This window comes from Dendrobates tinctorius, unplaced genomic scaffold (genome assembly GCF_039654945.1).
Source record: "Dendrobates tinctorius isolate UK_male_01 unplaced genomic scaffold, ASM3965494v1 ptg000223l, whole genome shotgun sequence".
NCBI classification, from domain to species: Eukaryota; Metazoa; Chordata; class Amphibia; order Anura; family Dendrobatidae; genus Dendrobates; species Dendrobates tinctorius.
Genome location: NW_027361890.1, coordinates 4124813 through 4144911, shown reverse-complemented (window position 1 = coordinate 4144911; position 20099 = coordinate 4124813). Strand labels below are relative to the sequence as shown.

The 20099-nt window shown below is 40.4% G+C and overlaps 2 protein-coding genes across 3 annotated transcripts in view; both read left to right on the top strand.

The window, feature by feature from the left end:
- The window catches only part of LOC141059015 (uncharacterized), a 44952-nt gene extending 35337 nt beyond the window's left edge, over positions 1–9615 (top strand). The window contains exon 4 of the mRNA XM_073555224.1: positions 9572–9615. Coding sequence (XP_073411325.1) covers positions 9572–9615 — 44 coding nt within the window. The remainder of the gene's footprint in view (positions 1–9571) is intronic.
- On the top strand, positions 138–19188 carry LOC141058994 (uncharacterized). Of its 2 annotated transcripts, none has more exons than XM_073555217.1 (6): positions 138–1077; positions 12872–12961; positions 13128–13250; positions 15797–15845; positions 17248–17308; positions 17417–19188. In XM_073555217.1, the coding sequence occupies exons 2-6, from the start codon at positions 12912–12914 to the stop codon at positions 18928–18930; spliced, it is 1797 nt and encodes a 598-aa protein (XP_073411318.1). In that variant the 5' UTR covers positions 138–1077; positions 12872–12911; the 3' UTR covers positions 18931–19188. The 2 variants fall into 2 exon arrangements, with proteins under 2 accessions (XP_073411318.1, XP_073411319.1); XM_073555218.1 differs by lacking the exon at positions 138–1077 and adding an exon at positions 8152–8244.
- Positions 19189–20099: the final 911 nt, after the last annotated feature.

Here is a 20099-nt window from a genome sequence, read left to right as displayed (position 1 = left end):
TTTAGGTAGTGTCAGTGGTGTCGTCGATGGTGCTTTAGGTGGTGCTTTAGGTAGTGTCAGTGGTGTCGTCGATGGTGCTTTAGGTGGTGCTTTAGGTAGTGTCAGTGGTGTCGTCGATGGTGCTTTAGGTGGTGCTTTAGGTAGTGTCAGTGGTGTCGTCGATGGTGCTTTAGGTGGTGCTTTAGGTAGTGTCAGTGGTGTCGTCGATGGTGCTTTAGGTGGTGCTTTAGGTAGTGTCAGTGGTGTCGTCGATGGTGCTTTAGGTAGTGTCAGTGGTGTCGTCGATGGTGCTTTAGGTGGTGCTTTAGGTAGTGTCAGTGGTGTCGTTGATGGTGCTTTAGGTGGTGCTTTAGGTAGTGTCAGTGGTGTCGTCGATGTTGTTTTAGGTAGTGTCAGTGGTGTTGTCGATGGTGCTTTAGGTAGTGTCAGTGGTGTCGTCGATGGTGCTTTAGGTAGTGTCAGTGGTGTCGTCGATGGTGCTTTAGGTGGTGCTTTAGGTAGTGTCAGTGGTGTCGTTGATGGTGCTTTAGGTGGTGCTTTAGGTAGTGTCAGTGGTGTCGTCGATGTTGTTTTAGGTAGTGTCAGTGGTGTCGTCGATGGTGCTTTAGGTAGTGTCAGTGGTGTCGTCGATGGTGCTTTAGGTAGTGTCAGTGGTGTCGTCGATGGTGCTTTAGGTGGTGCTTTAGGTAGTGTCAGTGGTGTCGTCGAAGGTGCTTTAGGTGGTGCTTTAGGTAGTGTCAGTGGTGTCGTCGATGGTCTTTTAGATGGTGCTTTAGGTAGTGTCAGTGGTGTCGTCGATGGTGCTTTAGGTGTTGCTTTAGGTAGTGTCAGTGGTGTCGTCGATGATGTTTTAGGTGGTGCTTTAGGTAGTGTCAGTGATGTCGTCGATGGTGTTTTAGGTGGTGCTTTAGGTAGTGTCAGTGGTGTTGTCGATGGTGCTTTAGGTAGTGTCAGTGATGCTTTAGGTGGTGTCGTTGATGGTGTCAGTGGTGCTTTAAGTGGTGTCAGTGGTGCTTTAGGTGGTGTGGATAGTCTGTTAGGTGGTGGTGTCAATGGTCTCTTAGGCGGAGCACTTGAGTAAGTATTATCAAAGAAATGTCAATAATATACATTTATATAAATATTGGTAAGCTAGAAAAATGTTAAACTAGAAATATAAAGGTGACATTCTTCAACTGTATTATTACTTTATAGGCTTTAAGATGGTACTGTCTGAATTTAGATGGAGTTTTCACCTCTGAACTGAGTGAAACAGTAACTAGAATGTATCATTCATGACCATATATGCTTATCAAGCTGCAATTAGAGATGGCAGAATGCAGTATTGTTTTAGTGAGGAACTCTGGCAACGACAGCCGGGAGGTTAATTATAAATTCTTTTAATGAAATAATCAAAGTTTTTGACCACATTTATTATTCTGCTAATTCAAAAAAAAAAAAGCCTTTTCTATAAAAAAAAATAAAATGAAAAAGCAACAATATACATATCTCTCCGCTGTTCAGACAGGTCCCCCACTGCAATCCATCACAAGGGGTTAACTAGTTTACAACTGGGACCAGTGCTAATGCTACTGGCCCCACTGAAAACCACTGCAGAATGAATTAAATTTTTCTAGGGTTAATAATGGAGAGGTGTCTTATTGACACCTCTCCATTATTAACCCGGCTTAACGTCACCTTTCAATTGCAAGGTGACATTAATCCATTATTATTAACCCATTAGCCACCACTAAAGGCAATGAGAATAGAGAGGCCAAGTGCCAGAAAATGTGCATCTTATAGATGTACCTTTTCTGGGGTGGCTGGAGGCAGATTTTTTTTTTTTTAGCTGGGGGGGGGCAAAAACAATGGTCCCTCTCTAGGCTATTAACATCTGCTCTCACTCACTGGCTTTCCCTCTCAGGCGAAAAAATTAACACTATACTATACATATACTTTAATCTGCACTTGTAGATTATAAGGATACATTGTATATAGCAGTGTATTTGTATTCTAGAAGGAAAATAAGTCAGTTTTTTTCTTCCTATAATTTTTTTTTACTGTACGAGTCCACACCACAATGGTCTTCTATGATTATTGCATTTTTTTCTGACATCCTTTCATGCATTTTTCCCTTATTTGATGTGTTTTTGGTGCGGATTTAAATCAGCGTTTTTCACGTTTAACAGTACAGAAAGTCTTTGATGCTACACTTAGGCTAGATTCATACTGCACTAGAGCAGTCCATTCAATGCATGCGTTAAACAGACTGTGCTAACACTACTCCTTATTTTTGATCGCATTGTGCTAGCAGTGACGGACCCTCGAACGCTGCAGACTGCGGCCGAGGGTCCATCACAGAATGACGGCACATCGCTAACGCATGCCGATTATGACATGCGTTAGCGATGCACTACGTTATGGCAGTCAATGGGTGTGTTAACACATCCGTTACATAGCGTTAATGTCACTATGTAACGGATGCATTAAACACAGCACCATAACGCAGTATGAACCCAGCCTTAACATGTACCTACATATACTGCTCTGCGGGAGCTGCGTTACTGCAAAGACAAGTATATGTATGGCGCCACGATTGCATGGGCTCCCGCCGAGCACCGACGATCAGGTACGGGTGTCAAGTGAGAGCTGACATCCTGCAGCAACGCCCACGATTAGTGTTCCAAACGCGGATGTTTAATCCCTCTGATGCTGCTGTCAATGACAGTGACATAGAGGAGCATTGTACTGGGAGTGAGCTCCCTTTGTGCTCCCATCAGCACAACCCAATGTGGTTGTGTTGTGCTGATTGTCTCCATGGGGACCCCTGGCCCCAAGAATGCAGCAGGTTCTGCAGGAAAGGTGGCTAAGAGCAGGAGCTGACACACCTCCTTCCCTGCCTGTCAGATGCAGATCTGATGCCCTGCAGTGCATAACCATTGCAGAGTATCAGATCAGTGATCTGTCAGTATAAGGACATATATGGTATCGCTGTAATTGCACTGACCCGAATAAAGCTGTTTTACCAAATTTATCACACGTGGAACGCTATAAAAAAACAACACAAACACACGTGAAGAATTGTTTTTTCCATTCTGTCTCCCGAAGATTGCAGTAAGGATCAGCTCACATTTATCCTCAGCTCTGCGCGGAGCACTTACTCAGGGGATTTCCATGTAAATCTCTGAAATACGGGATTCAGACAGAACCTCCAGAGGAAGATTCCCTATAATGAATCAGACGAAGGCCCTCTGGTTGCCATAAGATCTGTGATCCGGCAGTGTCTGTCTTTTTAGGCAAGTATAAAAAAGTGCCATCAGCCAGAGTTTTGCGCACTTTTAAAAAGTACAAACACGGAACAGAGGCCAGATGGAGTTCGGAGTAGCTCTGCTGCCACATTTTAGTGAATGGATCCCTCTGAGTTTCATCTGAATCACGTCACTCGGGAGATTTAGTTGGAGCCCCGATGCAAGTGCTCAGCATAGAGCGCCAGATAAATGTGATTCAAAATGTCATGTACAATGTGCCAAATAAAAGCTTCAACTAAATCCACAAAAATAGCGAGTCTCCACTAAGGTCTGTCACCTGTTAATGGAAATATAAGGGGCTTCCACGTTGCTTGTATATAAAGCTCTGGAAAAGCTAAATGGCTCCTCGCCCCTCATAAGAAATTCAGCAAACTCTGTGCTCCCAAATCCAAATGCCCCCCTACTTTGAGCCCCGCAATGTGCCTAAACTACATTTAGCATCCACATGTTTGACATTTCTGTAGTGATGAGACCCTGCTTACTTTACAGGTGCATATCTCCAGAAGCATGAGCTGGGCATAAAGTACTGGTCACTACAACAGAAGTTTGCAATTTTCACTCAGCAACATCCAGTACTGCTTGTTTCTAGAAAACACCCGTGAAGTTAAAATTGTTACTACACCTGTAGATTAATCACCAAAAGGGTATCATTTCTACAACAGGGTCACTTGGGGGGGGGAATTCTGATTTTCTAGCATTTGGGGCTCTGTATATAGCGTCCACAAACTATTTTAGGCAAATAGCGCTCCATTGCTCCCGTATCTCGTTGTGTGCTTAAGCAGTACTGTGCAGCCACACATGGGGTAGTTCTACATTCAGCAGAAATTGTAGGAACAATTTTGACCCATTTCCCAGCATGAAATTGTAAAATTTGGGGCTAACACACAATCTTTTTCATAAAAATGTAATTTATTTCTTCTTCACTGCCGAGTGGTATGAAATTCTGTAACAACTGTGGTATCAATATGATCACTGCACCACTCGATGAATTCCTTGAGAGGTTTAGTTTGTAAAATGGGGTCACTTAAGGGAGGGGGGTGAGTCCTGGCAATGTGACATGGCACCCTCAAACAAGTGCAGCAAGATCTCACCTGTAATATAGCGTTACATCCCTTCTGAGCTTTGCACTGTGCTTCTGTTATGAGTTCATTTTCTCCTTCACCTCTGATGTCTGATGAACTCCCTCTGCTGGTGAAAGGAGGTAGTGAAATTGATCTGGATGGGAAGAACCTGTCATCTGAACAGGTGGAGTGTGATTGGACATCCGGAATTTCTGAGTGGATATAAGGCAGCCGATGTCCTGCAGGGTTGCTGGTGATCCTTTCTGCTCTGGCATCCAGTTTAGTTCCTGTCTACTAAAAGCTAAGTTTTTGCTCTGCTATTTTTCCATGAGATTTTGTCTGTTTACTTAGTGTTTGTGTTCAGCCTGCCCTTGTTGGGACGGGCTGAACTCCATTTTTGTCTCTGATCAGTTGATCTCTTTGCTCTGTCTTTAGAATATACCTGAGTGCTGATATAGTGATTTTGAAGTCTAGTGACTTCAGGGTCTTTTCTATCAGACGTATTGGACATTATTTTTGGCAGGGTTTTTGCGGATGGCAGCCAGCATCTTTTCTGTCCTTTCCTATCTAGCTAGTTGGGCCCCATCGTTTGCTTAGCCTGTCTTTCTGTCTGTGTTTGTATTTTCATCTGTTTTTCACCGACAATATATGTTGGGGGCTGTCTATTGCTTTGGGGTCTGCTCTGGGGCAGTTTAGATTTCCCCTTTCTTTCTTTAGGCTTATTTAGCTCTCCGGCTGTGAAGAGGGGTCTAGGGCACCGTAGGAACCCCCCACGGCTACTGTTAGTTGTGGTGAATAGGATCAGGGGTCTGCAATCCGCTAGCTACCAAACTCTCCGGTTTTCTGGACTTAGCTTGTGTTTTTTGCTCCTCCGGTGACTCATTCATAACAGCTTCGAAAGTAGTTTTTGACCAGATATGGGGTATCGATGAACTCAGGAGAAATTGCACAACAAATTTTGGGGTCCATTTTCTCCTGTTACCCGTGTGACAATACAAAATTTGGGGCTACAACATTTTTGTGGGGAAATTTTTTTTTTTTTTTTTATTTTCACAGCTCAGCATTACTTCTGTGAAGCACCTGGAGGTTGAAGGTGCTCAGCACACGGAGGTTGAAGGTGCTCAGCACACACCTAGATCAGTTCCCTGAGGGGGTCTAGTTTTCAAAATTGTATCACTTTGAGGGGTTTCCACTGTTTAGGCACATCAGGGGCTCTCCAAGCACAACATGGCATCCACTAATTATTCCAGCAAGTTTTACATTCAAAGTCAAATGGCACTCAATCTCTTCCGAGTCCTGCACCCAAACAGTGTTTTTTCCCTACATATGAGGTATGTGCAGGAGAAATTGCACAACAAATTTTTGGTCCATTTTCTCCTGTTACCCTTCTGAGGGTGGGTGCACACGTTGCGGATTCTGCTGCGCAGATTTGGAAAAATCCGCAGGTAAAATGACCTGCGTTTTACTGCGGATTTAGTGCGGTTTAGCCTGCGGATTTCCTTTGCGTTTTGACACCTGCGGATTTCTATAATCGAGCAGGTGTCAAAACGCGGATTCCGCAGAAAGAAGTGGCATGCTGCGGTATTCAAACCGCAGCTAATCCGTAGGGAAAAATCCGCAGCATGTGGACAGCGTTTTCGGATTACTTTAATACTACTGTACAACGCAGCAGAATCTGCTGCGGAACCACAGAGCCAAATCTGCTGCGGATTTGCAACATGTACACACACCCTAAAAGCAATAAAAAAAAAATAAAATAAAATAAAAAAAGAAATCTAAAAGGAAAATGTGTTAGGCTGGGATCACACACAGCGAGATACGGCCGAGTCTCGCAGGTTAAAACCAAGCTCTGGCGCCGGTACTCCGGAGCGCAGCGTGCAGCCGCACAGTAATACATGGAGCTGCACGCTCCGCTCCAGAGTGCCAGAGCTTGGTTTTAACCTGCGAGACTCGGCCGTATCTTGCTGTAGTGTGACTCCGGCCTTAAAGTTAAAATGTTTCTTTTTGCTGCCACATTCCATTAATTCCTGTGAAGCACCTGAAGGGTTAATAAACTTCTTGATTGTTTTGAGCACCTTGAGGGCTGCAGTTTTTAGAAAGGTGTCACTTTTGGATATTTTTAGTCACTTCAAAAGTGATGTCATTAAAAAAAAAAAAAAAATTGTAAAATTTGTTGTAGCAATGAGACATTTCTGGTCAAATTTTAACCCTTATAACTTAACAAAAAGAAAAAAATGTTTCAAAAATTGTGTTGCTGTAAAGTAGACATGTGGGAAATGTTATTCATTAACTAATGTGTGACATCACTCTGATTTAAGGGCATAAAAATAAGCTTGAAAATTGCTAAAATTTAAAAAAAAATTCCAGTTTATTCACACTAAATATAAGTCTTATCAAAGAAATGTATCATAAAGCACAATAGGTCACTAAAAAAAAGTCTCAATCAGTGCTATCCATTGAAGTGCTGCAGAGTTATTAACTCAAAGTGACAGGGGTTATAATTGAAAAAAAAAAAATTACGCTAGTCAGGAAGGTAAAAAACAGGCTTTGGGTGAAGGAGTTAAAAATGCATTTTTTCCCCCCTGTAGAGTCTCTTATACTGAGCCTTACAAAAAAAAAAAAGCTGGAGTGGCTCTTTAAACGTCTATATTTATCAGTTTCATTTCAGAGGTTGCACAGCACAGAAAAATAAATAAAAAAATTAAAACCATGAACACAAAATCACTAGACTTGCCAGGTGTTAACATAACAATATACGGTAAACCCTGACTGCTCAGGCACAGCTGAGCTAGTCCCAGTCCAGTCACACCAAACAGCGATTGTCTATAGCAACCAAAAATACCTGCAGCTTTGATGCACACGACCTGTACAGTCTCACTCCTCAGGCTGAGGGGACTGAGGGTACGTGCAGACGCTGCGGAATCCGCTGCGGATTAATCCGCACGGATTTTGCAAAAACCGCAGATAAACCGCAGGTCAAAAGACCTGCGGATTATCTGCGGTTTTGCCTGCGGTTTGGTCCTGCGGATTCACCATCTCCACAATGGTGGAGATAGGAACCCGCAGCGGTGTCCGCAGAAAGAATTGACATGTCAATTCTTTCTGCGGTTTCAAAACCGCAGCAAATCCGCGTGGATTTTTCCGCACCTTCTACACAGAGGTTTTTTTTTACCATTCATTTCAATGGTACTGTACACCGCAGCTAAAACTGCTGCGGGTCCGCAGCGGAATCCGTAGCGTGTGCACATACCCTAAAGAGAACACCTAGCCAGGTGCAGCTCTTCAGGATTTATAGTGCTAGATTGTAACCCTTTCCTTTCTGTCTTTCCTCAACATACAGCAAGAATTTGTAAGACACGTAGACCCCTTCAATAACTTGTCCATGTAATATACTACAATATATTTATATATATATACCAACAATAATTAAATCTTTAGAAATTTTAATTCAATATCTTTGCTGATTTTTTTGTAAAAATGATATTCGCAACAAATTACAAGTACATCAATTGCCCTGATAACACTCTAAGGCCGCGGTCACACTTGTGATCTGTACCCGGCACCGCCGCAGGCACTCGTGACGGAGTGCTGGCGGCAGTGCCGGGTATTGATGCAAGAGACTCACGCGAGTTTCTCGCATTGCACTCGCAAGTGTGACCCTGGACATAGGCAGTGTTTCTCAACGCCAGTCCTCATGTTCCACCATAGGTGAAGTTTTCAAGATATCCTTAGTATTGCACAGGTGATAATTCCATCACTTGCCCAAGCATTAATTCCATCACCTATGCAATACTGAGGAAATCCTGAAAACAGGACCTGTTGGTGGATCTTGAGGACTGGAGTTGAGAAACACTACTCTAAGCTCTCCTAGGGCTGCATCCACATTTACGCGTTATGTACGTGAAAAAAATGCACACAACACAAACCCATTATAATCTATTGCGCTAGTCACATAGTGATTTTTCTTGAACCATGTGTCCATATACAAAATACAAGGAGACATGTTCGTTTCTGTGCTATACCATATGAGAGCTGTGAAGCATTATGGAGAAGCCAGCCTAGCTGTGCTAGAGGTCATATGAGCCTTCTCAGTCTGAAGAAATCTTCTGCAATGTGTAAAACTACTGCCATTTTAGGCACTTTGTTCAAATCGAATTTCAAATGATAGTTGATAATTGTGGGCTAGGAGATTCAGAAAAATATTTAACTGGATCCATGTAGAATATGATACGGTATATATAGTACTTTAATTACAAGTATGCCTCATATCTTCATTTCATCATACATTCTTTGACTTCTATAGAACTGGTTCCTTTTTAGTGAGGTTTGTATAAATTGACTTGGATACAGCTCCTCCGGCATTGTGCTCGCAATGTATTATTCGGAAATAATGATTTTTAACAATTTTCTACATGTCTTCAATGTGTTTTTTATAGCAATGCATTTTGGTGGAATTTCTTTTTCGGATATATTTTTATTATGTATATAATTATTGTTTAAATGTACCATAATCAGCTTAACCCCTTCACCCCAGGCCATTTTCCATTTTTTTGCTTGTTTTTACCTCCCTTTCTTCCAAGAGCCATAACTTTTCTACTTTTCCATCAATACAGCCATATGAGGGCTTGTTGATTTGTGGGATGAGTTTTACTTTTGAATGACACCATTTATTTTACCATATCTTGTACTGTAAAGCAGGACATAAATTCCAAGTTTGGTGAAATTTCAAAAAAAGAGCAATTCCGCAATTGTTTTTTTTTTTTTCTTTTATTGCCATGTTCACTATGTGATAAAACAGACGTGGCAATATGATTCTCCAAGTCAGTAAGAGTACAAAGACACAAACGTGTGTGTATATATATATATATGTATATTATAAATATGTATTTATTTAAGTAGTTGAAAAAATGCAGAAATCTGAAAATGTTTTGCTTTTGTCACCATTTTCCGACACCTGTAACATTCTCATTTTGTGGAATATAGGACTGGGTGAGAACTCTTTTCTTGCATCTTGAGCTGACGTTTTTAGTGATACCATTTTTGGGTAGATATGATGTTTTGATTGCCTTTTTTTAATTTTGATGACAGCCAAAAAACTGTAATTCTAACGGTTTATTGTTATGTCGTTTACCGATTGGATTAATTGTTTTCATATTTTGATTTCTGAATGCAGCAATATCAAATGTTTTTTTTACTTTATACTTTTTTAAATAATTCCCTTAGAAAACTTGAAGTTGCGATTGTCCGATCGCCTGCGTTATGATTAGCAGGGCTTCAGCACTGCTATGCATAGCAGAAATCATGATCTCCCATGAATGCCGGCCACAAGCCGGCATTCACAGGAGGATTGCAATGACAGGTGTGGAGGTCATCAGCAAACTCCCGACAGTTATGACAACATATCGACGCCCCATGGTAACATGACAGGTGCCGATATGCAGGATAAATTACGTGTTTCCGACATGATAAATCCTGCTGTCAGTGATTGATAGCAGGATTTAACAGGTCAAAAGCCAAAGGGAGGAACATCACTCCACCCACAACCGTGAAATCAGTCTTCATGTGAAGGAAAGATGTGCGCTCAGCGGGTGAGCCCACATGACATATGGCGCACATGTATGTCATATGCCATGAAGGTGTTAAATACTTATCTTATTTCATAAATGAATACAGGAGATTTTGATCAGGCAACATGTGAATTTGCTTGTTTACATGTTTTTTTTTTCTGGGAAATTCAGTTTGTGGAGAAATTATTAACTGTGAATTTAATGTCTCTTATTATGCTATTGGATCTCTCCAAACTGCAGAGCAAATAAATGTTTTATGTAAGCAAAGAGAAAAATCCTTCAAGTCACCTTACTGCTTACTTTTCTGGCCCCTCTGCTTACTCAGGATTTTCAGTTTATATGGATGCATTTTGCACAAGTGCACAGAAAATCATTGTGTCATTATGTTTCTACATGCACCTGGATTTCCCTCATGCATGTGGAAAACTCTCCTGCACCTCATGACAAGCAGAAATCCTGACAGCATGAGTGGCCCACAGAATCTAATGTAAGCAGCAGGGCATCAGAAGATGCATTGAGGACTGGATGGGTAGCGGTGAGTAGTGGAGGATCTGGAGAGGTAAACGGTAAGTGAGTATATGGATTTTCAATTTGTTTTTAAACTTTTGATGGCCCTTTAAGACGGAGAAAAATGGAAGCCTTCAGTTGCTAAAAATCAGTCACCATAAGTATCTCTGCCTTTGATGGGGATCTGGCCCACACCTTTCCCTGCACTTGATGGCTAATTAAATCAGCCATAAAGTGCATCTAATAGCCACAAGTGGATCTGAGAGCCACCCACGGTTGTTAGCCAGTTAAATGCCGGTGTCAATGATTGATAGCAGCATTTAACACATGCTGGCTGGAAGTGCGTCACAGATCCCACCCATAGGTGCGCCTGTCATGTGATTGTGAGGTGCCAATGAGATGTCCTGTTAGTTGGGGTGCCTGTCATCATGATGCTCCTGTGAATGCCGGCTATTTGATTAGATGATCGCTGCTTCAGGTCCCCACAGGAGACTATTAAATAAAGTAAAAAGTAAAACAAAAAGTTTGAAAAAATCTAAAAAAAATAAAAAACACAATTTCAATTCACCTCCCTTTTGCCCCATTGAAAAATAAAGCAACTAAAAAAAAATAAAAAAAAAACACATGTTTGGTATTGCTGTGTTCAGAAATGTCCGAGCTATTAAAATATAAAAACAATTAATCCAGTCAACAAACGGCATAACAAGAAAAAAAAAATCTAAACTCCAGAATTACCTTTTTTTGGTCGCCACATCATTGCAATAAAATGCAATAAAAGGCAATCAAATCATTGTATCTACCCCAAAATTGTATCAATAAAAACATCAGCTCAAGCCGCAAAAAAATAAGCCCTTCAGCCCAATAAATGAGAACATTATGGGTGTCGGAAAATGGAGACAAACGCAAAAACTTTTTTTACATACAAATTTCGGATTTTTTTTCCATCATAAATTAAATAAATAAAAAGAACCTGTGCATGTTTGGTTTCTGTCTACTTGTAGTGACTCGGGAATCATATTAACAGGTCAGTTTTAGCATATACTGAACATGGAGAATAAAAATCCCCCAAACAATTTTGGAAATGAACTGTTTTTGCAATTTGACCGCACTTGGAATTTAGTTTTCTCATTTTCTATTACACTATATGGTAAAATGAATGGTGCTGTTCAAAACAGCTGACATGTCCCAGCTTTGATGCGGGCTCACCACCGGAGCCCTCATCAAAGCGGGGGATACTGCCAGCGAATATACTACTCCGTCTGCTGGCAGTAAGGCTGAGTTCACACGTGGCGGTTTTTTCGCGCTTCTGCTGCGGTTTTAACCGCGCGATTTTGCCGCGAAAAATAAGCATCCCATGCATTCCTATAGGATTCCGCAATGCTGTGCTAATGCTGCGATTTTTACCGCAGCGGAATCGCTTCGCGGTAATAAAAGCAACATGCCCATTAATTTTGCGGAATCGCGGCAATCCTGCACCCACAGGAATGCATTGTTCTGCTTACTTTCTGCATGTGTCTGTGCACACCATGCGAAAAGTAAGCAGAACATTTGCGGATGGTACCCACGGTCCGGAGGAGAGGAGACTGTCCTCTGGGCTTTGGGTACCATATCCCTGTAAAAAATAGAATTTAAAAGAAAAAATATTGTTATTCTCACCTTCCGACATCTCGCGCAGCCTTCCCGCCTCTCTCCACGCTCACGGTCCCAGTAATCCTTTGTGAGCGATGACGTCCATTCTCGCGGGATCGTGAAGTCTCGCGGTCATTCGTGTGACGTCATCGCGAATGACTGTGAGACGTCGCGATCCCGCGAGAACAGACGTCATCGCGGTAATTGTCGCAAAGGATTACTGGGCCTGGGAGTGTGGAGAGAGGTGGGAAGGCTGCGCGGGACGTCGGAAAGTGAGAATAACAATATTTTTTTTTATTATTTTTTACATTCCATCTTTTACTATTGATGCCGCATAGGCAGCCTCAATAGTAAAAAGTTGGTCACACTCGTCAAACACTATGTTTGACGAGTGTGACCAACCTGTCAATCAGTTCTCCAAGCGATGCTACAGATCTCTTGGAAAACGCTAGCAATTCTGCAAGCTAATTACGCTTGCAAAATGCTAGTTTTTCCGTGGAAAAATCGCGGGAATTTAAAATGCGATTTTCCCGCGGAATGGAATTTATGGAATTCTCACGGTAATTTCCGCGAGAGTTCCGCTATGTGTGAACCCAGCCTAAGGGGCTAATATCCATATATCTTTCTGTCACATATCTATCTCATATCTCTCAATCTATCTATCATAATATTAGTTTATGTAGCATCTTCAAAATATGTTAATTTAGAATATATATATATATATATATATATATTATGTACACATGCAAAATATACATCAGCAAATTATTGTCAATACCATTGTACCAAACTATTGTAACCTGTTCTAATTATCTTACAGAGGCTGTGAAATTAAATTCCCTCAAATTAAAATAACTCCAATGGATGAACACCTTGGATTTTGTATTGAGGCTGAAGCTAAGATTTCTGCGTAAGTTTTTTTTTCTATAAACATATCGTATAGATAGTGAATCTTGATCCAACATTTCCTAATTGATAAGTTTTCTGCATAGCGTGATTTGCTCAATTTTCTGAAATGAATAAAAATGTACTGTATTTTATTGTTATTATACTAATGTATTATTATCTCTTTATAGGCTTATGTTCTACATTGAAGTTGATGTTACTTTGTATGTGTACCTGAAAGAACAGGGTGGTAGCTATGTGCTAGTGATAGAAGATTGTCTGACTGCCATTCGCCAAATTACAATGAAGGGACCGTAAGTACTTTGGCATCTGAAACTCAAACCAACACATGGTTCAAAGTGATCTTTAGTTTTTATGTTAGTCGATTTATTACAGTGTAGGTCAGTGTCGAGCTTAGTGGTGTGCCCATGGAAATGCCTTATCTCCTAGAGTTTCTCACATGGAAGGCTTTTTTAATACCTTCTACACACTGTTTTGCAGTTTTAACTCTTCTTGGGTGGTCATGATCCAATAAATGCATGGCACAATATATGGGTTCAGTATAAAGTCCATGAGCCTGTACACAGAGTGAAGTATAAGCTCGCAGCCTTTCTATCGAGCCTGTACTTCATAGAACATAGCTTTTTGCGCCATTGATGGGAGTCTCGGGTCGTGGACCCAATCAATATTCAGGATATTTTAAAAATGTAGAACATTTTTACAAATTAACAATATGTACCGTTTAGGAGATTTTGACACATTTTAGGTAAAGTGATTTGCAATTTTGGTCATGACATTGGCTAACAAATGTGCGCACATGTTTGCACTAACAGTGACTATTTACACACTTTACAACACAAATATTTAGATGCAGTGTTGTGTAATTGTGTATTGCGTCAACATTGTGCGTAGATTATAGTATAGCATGACTTTTAGGCTCTACCATTATAAGTTATATAAGGCGTTCTGTAAAAATTCTAGTCAAATTATTTTCTGAGTATTGGAATCTTCCACTCAACTGTTCCTGAGTTTTAGGGTGTGTGCACACGTCACGGATTCGTGTGCGGATCCGCAGCGGATTTGGCCCTGCGGATCCGCAGCAGTTTTCCAAGTGATGTACAGTACCATGTTATCCTACGCAAAACAAAAACCGCTGTGCACAAGCTGCTGAAAATTCTGCGTGGAAACGCAGCGGTTTATTTTCCGCAGCATGTCAATTCTTTGTGCGGATTCCGCAGCGTTTTTACACCCATTCCATTCTAGGAATTCGCAGGGGAAATCCGCAGAAAATCCGCAGGTCTTTTTACCTGCTGATTCTGCAGATTCCGAGTGGAAAAATCCACACACGAATCCTCAACGTGTGCACATACCCTTGCGGAGTGACAAAATGAATTATCGACTACTACCTTGAGTACTGGGCTCCATCTAAAATATATCACTAAAGTGTTCTTTCTGGAAATCCGCATTAATTAGTGCATATTACAATTGTTTGCTTGTTACCTTGGAAGTGCCTACAACTATTTCTTCACAGGGCACTATAAATCATATGGCTGGGGAGAGATTTTTCTTTTTAAGCTGTGCAACATTATTATCAGGTCACTCCCAATTGCAGGTAGATTGATCCATATTATGCCGCTCCCAACTATGTTAGGTTACATTCACCTAAAGCTTAGTAGTACATGTATTAAAGCAAACCTTCCAGTACATATGTTAAGCACATGGTACATGATAAATAAAAGTTATCATGACATGGGTAACATAGGGTGGAGATTCCTAAATGAGAATTACCGCTACATTGTCTGTAAATGGTATAAGAAGTATTCACATAAAAATAAACAGAACTGTTTTGCTCACAACAAGTGTGCATACTTTTTCATCAGATCACTCGTGACTTTGTAGGGCCTAGTCTCTTAATTTGACCATCTGTCATAAAGTATGCAGTGTCGGACTGGGGTGCCAAGGGCCCACCAGTAACATTGACTTTGGGGGCCCACTTGTCACCTGCATACAAATATTACACTAACCTCTCTCACAAATTTACCTATATCTCTATATAAAAATAAACTGGGTAGTAAGGTAAATGAATGATGAGATGCTGTTTTTTTTTTCTATACAGAGTGTATTAAGTGAATTATGCCAAGTACTGGCCATATAGTGGGGTTGGGGGCCCATGTCTGCACAAGGGCCCACCGGGGGATTTCCCTGCTCCCCTATGGGCCAGTCCGAGCCTGGTGATATGTGACTTTGAGTCAGAGCAAAACAATAACAACAATAGGCATGCATCCAGTGTATTTACCGTATAGGAAAGTGGATCTGGCTGCTCTTTCCTACGTTGATTAATATAGTTAAAAATAAGCCTTTCACATATCATACCTTGTATGCTTTTTTACGGTGAAAGTCAGTGGAGTTGCATGCTGCTGTATGAATAGACGTGTGCAGGAGATATATGAGTTGAGAACTTCCAAGTGATAACTTTGACTGAAAATATAAATTAAGTGTAAAAAGAGCCTATTTAAAAAAACATCACTTGAACATAGATTAAATGTTTTTTTTTTATCATGTAGCGGTGTATGTTATCATAAAAATATATTTAATATGAGAGCTGTTGTGTTGATATAGGACTAGAAACCCTGAAAAAATTTCTAATATTGCCAAGAAATGTATCACTGACTTCTAATTTATTCAGCAATAGCTGCTACATGGACAGACTATGTACATACAAGATGTATTAGCTGGCCACTCTTGAACATAGAGATAAATTGTCAATATGAGATATAAATAGGGTTGGTGAGACGTTTTACTTGTTGTAATAACAGTAAGTACAGATATATATATATTCTCATACATATTTTCTTCCTAGGGGATTGGATGTTGCGGAAGGCTTGTTGCACACAGTGGTGGCTGAAACAGTAAGTAAAAAATATTAATATAGCAAAAAACAACAAATATTGCCACATAGGTTCACTTTAAATGGAAACACGTCAGCAGGATTGTGCACAGTAACCTACAGACAGTGTCAGGTCGGCGCCGTTATGCTGATTAATATGATACCTGGTGATGAAATCCGTCTTGTGGTTGATGTGTAATCTTTATTTGTAGTTTTCAGTTAATGGGATACTTGTGCTGTGGAGTGGCCTGTGTGTGTGTGGGGGGGGTTTTCATGTGGTGATCTGCTTAGCTATTCATACTGATGCCCCCTATTTTACATATTGCATATACTATGGTGGGGTTGCAAAAAAAAAACTTCAACTTCATCAAAATGGCTGACATCAATGAGGGATATTGCTAGAGAACGGTTGGTGGGTTGAAGACCCCAGTTGCTGGTTGTCAAGGGATAAAAAGAAGCCACTCTGCCTGGCTAGGGTTTTTAGACAGAACCAGGGCAGAAAATGGAATCTTTTCCCCAGTTGATGCTAGGCCAGACTACACTGTTTTACTATGGTGTTGGCATCTAAAGTTAGGTGCTCCAAGATGCCCACCCGTTAGCGTGCTGGGTTTGTTCTATTCCCCTGCTACTAAATACCCCACTTTTGAAAACTTATTAAATTTACATACAATAGGTCAATTAACCCCAAAATTGGGTTTATCTTCAAGACAGACATGTTTTGGACAAAATGGAATCATTCTGGTTTTCCGATCCCATCAAAAGAGTAAAGGCTTGTTCACACATTGCACTTTTGCCACTTATTTGTTGCGTTTTTTTTTTTACTGTGGAAAAAACACAATGCTTTACACTTCCAGCAAAACCAATGAGATTTCTAAATTCTCAGGCACACAGAGTGTTTTTTTTCCTTGCTCATTTCCAGCTGCTGGGCGTTTTTTTTTTCTTCTCAAATCTGCAGCATATTAATTCTTTCAGCATTCTTGTAATGATTTTCATCCATTAAAATGACTGGGGGAAAAACGCATGTAAAAACACATAAATAATGAATGAAAAAATGTTGCAAAAATGCGCTTTTTTACGCAGTGATATTTCCCTGCCAAGTCTCTGGTATTTGGTGCAGAAATGTCTGCTGCAAATTGTCAATGTGTGCACGTAGTCTAATGATTTGGTTCATATGGCTGAGTACTGAACTCATTCAGGTAAAACCCTTCACCTCACAGCTCTAACAGGAGAATGCGGCCCACCCCTTTAAATAGATCCCATCTAAGCTTACTGGTCGTTCAGCTAAACAGGAGCATACACATTTGTTAGTTCAGACGGGGCCTTCACTGGACTCAAATCTAATCTAATCATAAGCTCATTAACAGAATTACTCATTCATTATGAGGCAAATATTAAATAAATGTCTCTTTTTCTTAATACAACAGGTATGTACTGTGTTGGCTACTGCCCTTGGTGTTGTTAACATTCCCATTGGAATTGCCTCCGGTAGGTTTCAGTGTTTGTTTGTCTGTGCATTTTTTTGAGTTTATACTAATTTGAAAATACTGTTTAAGTCATTTCATATATTAAATCCTACCAAAACTTTCTTTTCAGCCCTTATACCCATGGAAATCTTGGCTATGCTTCCGCTCGGAGGTGGTGCATCAGGAGGAGAAGACACGCAGAACTCCGTGATGAATGAAAATGAAAATGTTAATGATTTGTATGATTCTGAAATGATGTCAACAGATGATATGGATGTAAATGACCTAGATAATGAATCATCTATGGCAGAATATTGGGCTTTATATGGTGAGAGCAGTGACATGGAAAATCATGATTTAGGTATGGAAGAAGTCTTTAAAGAGGAATATGTTATGGACATTGCCATGGTAGATTCTGGTTATGACGAGGCAGAAGGAGCGGATATTGCAAATGTAATAGATTACGGCTATATTTTCTATGATGAGTATATAACAGAAACTATGGGACAAGGTTCTGACTCTGATCAAGATGAGTTAAAAGGAGCTGAAGATGATGAATTAGGTATGACCTCTGAACAGGTAGATTCGCTTTCAGTTACAAGCGAAGACGTGGAACATAATGATGAAAGTAAATATGACTTTAAGGATCTAGATGTGAAAAATTCTGCAGAAGGCAATTATATAGGTGAAATATTGTATTATAGCAATGATGATTCAGATCATTATAAAGGACATGGAGAGACTGGCTATGGAATGGAAAGCATTGCATTTGTTGAAATACCTGATAACGAGTTACACTATATGAGATATGATTATGAAACAGTTGATGAAAATGCAGTTGTGGACAGTGGCTTTGATATCATAGACGTGTCAGGTTCTGAAAGTATTTCACATGTAGCTGAAGAAATAATAGTAGAACAAACTGGATTTGCTATAGTTGGTGGTGATGAAGGCTCTGAGACAGTAAGATACATTACTTTAGGTATGTCTGATGGCAATGCGGGTGGAAAAGCAGAAGGCATGGGCTTTGGTAGTGATGGATCTTCCTTTAGCACATATGGAGAGGAAATACAAGGATGGGAATTTAATGGAGGTGATTTTCAAAAACAAAAGAGTTCAGGACAAGGAGGGGGGTTTGGTGGAGGTAACTTAGGATTTACAAAGATCACAGGAAATAGAGGGGGATTTGCTGGAGGTGACTCAGGTTCTGAAAGTATTCCACATGTAGATGAAGAAATAATAGTAGAACACACTGGATTTGCTACAGTTGGTGATGATGAAGGCTCTGGGATAGTAAGATATATTATTGTAGGTATGTCTGATGGCAATGCAGGTGGAAAAGCAGAAGGCATGGGCTTTGGTAGTGATGGATCTTCCTTTAGCACATATGGAGAAGAAATACAGGGATGGGAATTTAATGGAGGTGATTTTCAAAAACAAAAGAGTTCAGGACATGGAGGGGGGTTTGGTGGAGGTAACTTAGGATATACAAAGATCACAGGAAATGGAGGGGGATTTGCTGGAGGTGACTATGGATCTATGATGTCCACAGCAAGTGGATGGGGATTTTATGGAGATGGAAATGGCTTTAAAAAATATAAGAGTCATAATAAGCCTTCTAAAAAAGGCAGCTGGAGCAAATAAATAACTGATGAGAAAATGTCATAATGCAGAATCAACAGAATGATCTTATGAAATATTAATCTTAACATTAATGTAATAAACCTAAATGAATCAAAATTTCTCTGTGTAATTTTCTACTGGTGCTTGTGGATAAACCTACAAAAGCCATAGCTGTTCTTTTAGAATTTGATAATTAATTCTGCCAAAAAAATCTAAAAAATCTAAATTGTCCAAAATGACATATGCTTTGATCATAATAAATAAGTTTAGTGCAACAAACTTCTTGTGGTGTGTTTTTATTACGTTTAAAGAGTTAAAAACACAAATTGACCCTCCAAACCTTGCACTACTGTTGAATGAAACAAGTTTACATTATATTCTATGGGTTTTGCACTTTTTTTACTCTCTAGTGTGAGAACGTGAAAATCATGGTAGCTGGCTCTGTGGACACCATATTTTACATATCTGGGCTGATTGCACTTGTTAGGCACGGTTTTGCAATATGTAAGCACTGTGTATTAGGCACGGTACAGCCACAGTTTAGCACTATACAAGCGTAATGTAGGCATGTGGCATGAATTTAAATAATTGGTGCTTTCAAACGTAAGTCAGGAACAAAATGTCAGATTTAGTACACGTTACACAAGTCTATTAAGAGGCGCATGCCATCTCTATATATAAAATTGAATGTGTATGTGTGTATCACCAACCAATCACGAAGCATCTGTCATTTCAACAGAGCTATTTAAAAGAAGCTGAGCTGTGATTGGTTGCTATGAGCAAAAGTTTTCCCACTCGACAACACCTCAGCAGACACTGACATGGTGGGAGAAATCTAGCATCCCCGGGAAAATAAGCTCCCAGCCATTGTCTGCCCCCCAGAAAGGAGCAGAGAGCACATGACAGAAATGAATCCCCCCTCCCTGCCCATATACCCATCACACATCCTCCATCCCATATGCACATCTTCCCTCTTAAAGGAATCTCCAGTATGGAAGTTAGGGAAAATCCCTCAGCGCTCTGATTCTGACCCAAAGCCTCTCTTAAAGGGATCATTGGAATGGAAGTCAGGGCAAATCCATCCAGTGCTTTGGTTCTGATCCCAGTCTCTCTTAAAGGGATCCCCGGTATGGGAGTGAGGGCAAATCCACTCTGCGCTTAGGTACTGAGGCCTCTCTTAAAGGGATTTC

What these genes read in the sequence shown, in the direction of transcription:
- LOC141058994 (XM_073555217.1), top strand. Translation starts at nt 12,912, where the DNA reads ATGGATGAACACCTTGGATTTTGTATTGAGGCTGAAGCTAAGATTTCT. An exon ending in GCTGAAGCTAAGATTTCTGC is followed by an intron (nt 12,962 to 13,127) that starts GTAAGTTTTTTT and finishes ATCTCTTTATAG; the next exon opens with GCTTATGTTCTACATTGAAG. An exon ending in TCCCATTGGAATTGCCTCCG is followed by an intron (nt 17,309 to 17,416) that starts GTAGGTTTCAGT and finishes CTTTCTTTTCAG; the next exon opens with CCCTTATACCCATGGAAATC.